The 3,122-nt window shown below is 37.1% G+C and overlaps 2 protein-coding genes across 2 annotated transcripts in view; one reads left to right on the forward strand and one right to left on the reverse strand.

Moving 5' to 3' along the window:
• The window catches only part of LOC119430113 (ryanodine receptor 2-like), a 5,712-nt gene extending 2,745 nt beyond the window's left edge, over window positions 1–2,967 (reverse strand). Inside the window, exons 1-7 of the mRNA XM_037697554.1 lie at window positions 2,942–2,967; window positions 2,744–2,817; window positions 2,395–2,475; window positions 2,126–2,214; window positions 1,553–1,681; window positions 351–455; window positions 27–116 (exon numbers count right to left, since the gene is read on the reverse strand). Of these exons, the coding sequence (XP_037553482.1) occupies window positions 27–116; window positions 351–455; window positions 1,553–1,681; window positions 2,126–2,214; window positions 2,395–2,475; window positions 2,744–2,817; window positions 2,942–2,967 (594 nt within the window). The remainder of the gene's footprint in view (window positions 1–26; window positions 117–350; window positions 456–1,552; window positions 1,682–2,125; window positions 2,215–2,394; window positions 2,476–2,743; window positions 2,818–2,941) is intronic.
• chrm3a (cholinergic receptor, muscarinic 3a) overlaps window positions 1–3,122 on the forward strand; it is a 128,038-nt gene that overhangs the window by 67,757 nt on the left and 57,159 nt on the right. The window lies entirely within an intron of this gene.

Genomic DNA, 3,122 nt, shown 5'->3' on the forward strand with positions numbered 1-3,122 from the left:
TAATATATAAACTGTGAAGATCTGACAAGTTTACCTTCTAACATGGAGAGCAGGAACACAACCATGTCCTTCTGTAAGTCCATGAGCTCTTTCAGAAGTTTGATTTGCTTGGAATCCTGCATTAAGAACATAAATACATCTTCACATTTTATATTTTATTTTATGTCATACATGGGAAACAGCTGGAACATTACTAGACGCGAGTCTTATCTGTAACATTACCGCCAAACAAATGAGAACAAATTGGACAGAAACTGAAGAGTGATCTGCAAACAAAAGCAAGATCAATTCTATATGGGGTGTGTTTAAGAGGAAAATAACTAAAATTGAACCGGATCACTGTACTGTACCCGAGAGAGTTTCATCTGCATCTGAGCAAAGACATGGAGGAATCCCACAACAGCGTCCCAAAGACGGCTGTGAGCCAGACTTTGTTGATTCCCGGTACATGGGCCCTGGATGAACACATGGTAATAATGTAAGCAGCTCTAGAACAGACCCTACTGTCAAATTTAAAGAGTAAAAACTACAGAGAATAGAGGACAATCTTTTGACATTTTAAAACATACATTCTAATTCATCACAAGCCACCATCAGAAAGAAGTCAGATCAGTCTCAAATTTATTCTGCAGCATGTAAAATTTTTCCTTCTTGCTCTCGACAAAGATGGACACTTTTCCCTCTTGCTCCTTCCCTGCTCTGCTTTGTTCTGTGAACCTTTTCACATGCATGTCTTTATGTCACTTGTATGTTGCTTTTTCTTGTGCGGAGGTTTTTTTGTAACCTCACACAGTGTGAGATATGATTTTATTTTTATACCTCCTCTTTCCTCATTTTCCCTTTTACTTATCTAAACGATAAGGGCAGCAGTTCACACGAGGCTGCAGCCTCAGGCATCTCCGTCTACCCATGTTTTCTATGGATGGCTGTACTGAAATGTAATTCTGTTGTGCTTCTGTGCAATGACAATAAAGGCTGATTCTGATTCTAACTTATTATTAAAAGCTATTAATATTGAAAAAATCAATTCCTGTCATGATTTGTCTTATTTTTCTAGTTTTTCTGGTATTTTGTTTTGTGTTTCAGCATCCCCAGTGTTTTTCCCCTCAGTTAGTTCTTTTCTCCTGCCCCTCCCACTCTCACCTGATCCTTATAGTCTCTCCACAGGTGTTTTCATTTCTCCCTAATTAGTTTCCCTTTAAAGCTTGTACCATTTTTTTTCTCATTTGTTGACTGTGCATTTTGCTTTAAAGGCTGTTCATGTCTGTTTCTTTCGTGTCCTTCCTGAGATTTTCCATTGTGGGTATTTTGCTGCCACGTCAGCCTTTTATTTTTGATTTATATTAATTAATTAGATTTTTTTATTTTTACCTTCAAGCCTGTTTTGGAGTCTTTGTCTGCACACTAGGCTTAAGATCAAACTAAACACATGTTCATTTCAATGTCTTAAACTGTAGCAAATGTTTCTACAGACAGTTATCCCATAAACCAACAAAAAACATGTATAGAAAAATAACATTTTAACACAGATCCCTAATGCAGACTGACTGACCTGGATGTACTCTGTAAGTGTGTTGAAGACCTGCTTGGCTACTTCAGTGGCCTTGGAGAAGTTGCGTTGACCAAGTGGATCAATCACATCCTTTCCCGAGTAGTACCAGTAGAAGTCACTGATGGACTCCTGTCATGTTGCACAAAACAATGTTTGAGTGTTATTAGTACAAATAAACTTATATAAACCACATAGCTTCATACTGTGATAATTAAAGATTTAAGGTTCTTTATTGTCATTCGCATCGTATGTGGTGCATGAGGTGGAACAAATTTGTGTACACAGGATCCCTGTTAAATCCAACAACAGGTAGAATATAAGTTGTAAAAGAAACCAGTAATAAGGATCTAAGATGTAAACTAAGAACTACTACTACTACTACTAGTTGTTGTTGTTGTTGTTGTTGTTGTTGTTGTTGTTGTTGTTGTTGTTGTTGTTGTTGTTGTTGTTGTTGTTGTTGTTGATCAAGATGTCATGGCTCATCAAATACGTTTTGTTCCAGATTATTAGAAACATCTCCAGTGGACTGAACCATTTGCAGAATGTCCAGAAACCTCGTTACAGCAGACGTACCTGTACCCTTAGTAGAAAGTCCACAGTTGGTATAATGATGTTTACAGTGGTGTTGTTCCCTGTTTGTGTTCTTAAATAATTCTGGAAATCTTAAAAAAAAGGAGAGAGAGGTAACAGGAACTTTTATGGACAGTAATGCTTCTTCATTCTTATTTTGTCCAACATTTAACTGTAAGAATGAGATGCTTTTTACGATTTTTTTGTCTCCATCTTTATATTTTTACGAGTAGTACAACAATGCATCAGTAAAAAGACTACAGATAAATTACCTGAGTTATGTCCCTCACAGAGCAGCTGCAGGAAACGAAACAGATCACAAGTTAGGTCTTTGTCGGGCATCACCTTTTCTTCTTGGAAAATGGACAGATGAGGGCAAGGAAAGAAAACGTGAAAGAATTAATGTCATACTCCATATAAGGTACAAGAATAAACAATGTTATGGTAGAGATTGCAGGAAGAAAAAACAAAAAATGAAGTTGACAGAGTACAGAGTAACAGATGTTGTGAAAGATAAGAAATATTTACGAAAAAAGACTGAATCAGGGATCTTGTAGCTAGTTCCCTGCTTTGACACAGAAACAGTCATGGATTTTTTAAATTTCTCTCTGAATAGTGTACCTGAGCCCTCAACCGTGACCATGCCTAATCCTTCTGCTTTGTTCTGCCTCTCAAATGCATTCAGATCCAGCACACTAAAAAACAGAACAAAATTGCACACAAAGACGTTTTACTCTGAACATTTTCATCCAATCGATATCAAAAGCCTGCTCCCCATTGTGATATTAAACAGGACTTTTCTTGTCTATCATCACTCACCTACATGACTGCATGAGTCCTGCCATGCTCTGAAAAAAGCCAACATCACGCTTCTCTCTTAGATAATCCAGCATTTTCTGTCAAGCACAGTCATCAAAATGCTGGTGAAGATTCTCAGTCATCCAGGACATGATGAATTCAAAAAGTGTTCAATACAAAAACAACTGGACTTTATTTGTAA

Source organism: Nematolebias whitei, chromosome 1 (assembly GCF_014905685.2).
Source record: "Nematolebias whitei isolate Nwh7 chromosome 1, NemWhi1, whole genome shotgun sequence".
Lineage (NCBI taxonomy): Eukaryota > Metazoa > Chordata > Actinopteri > Cyprinodontiformes > Rivulidae > Nematolebias > Nematolebias whitei.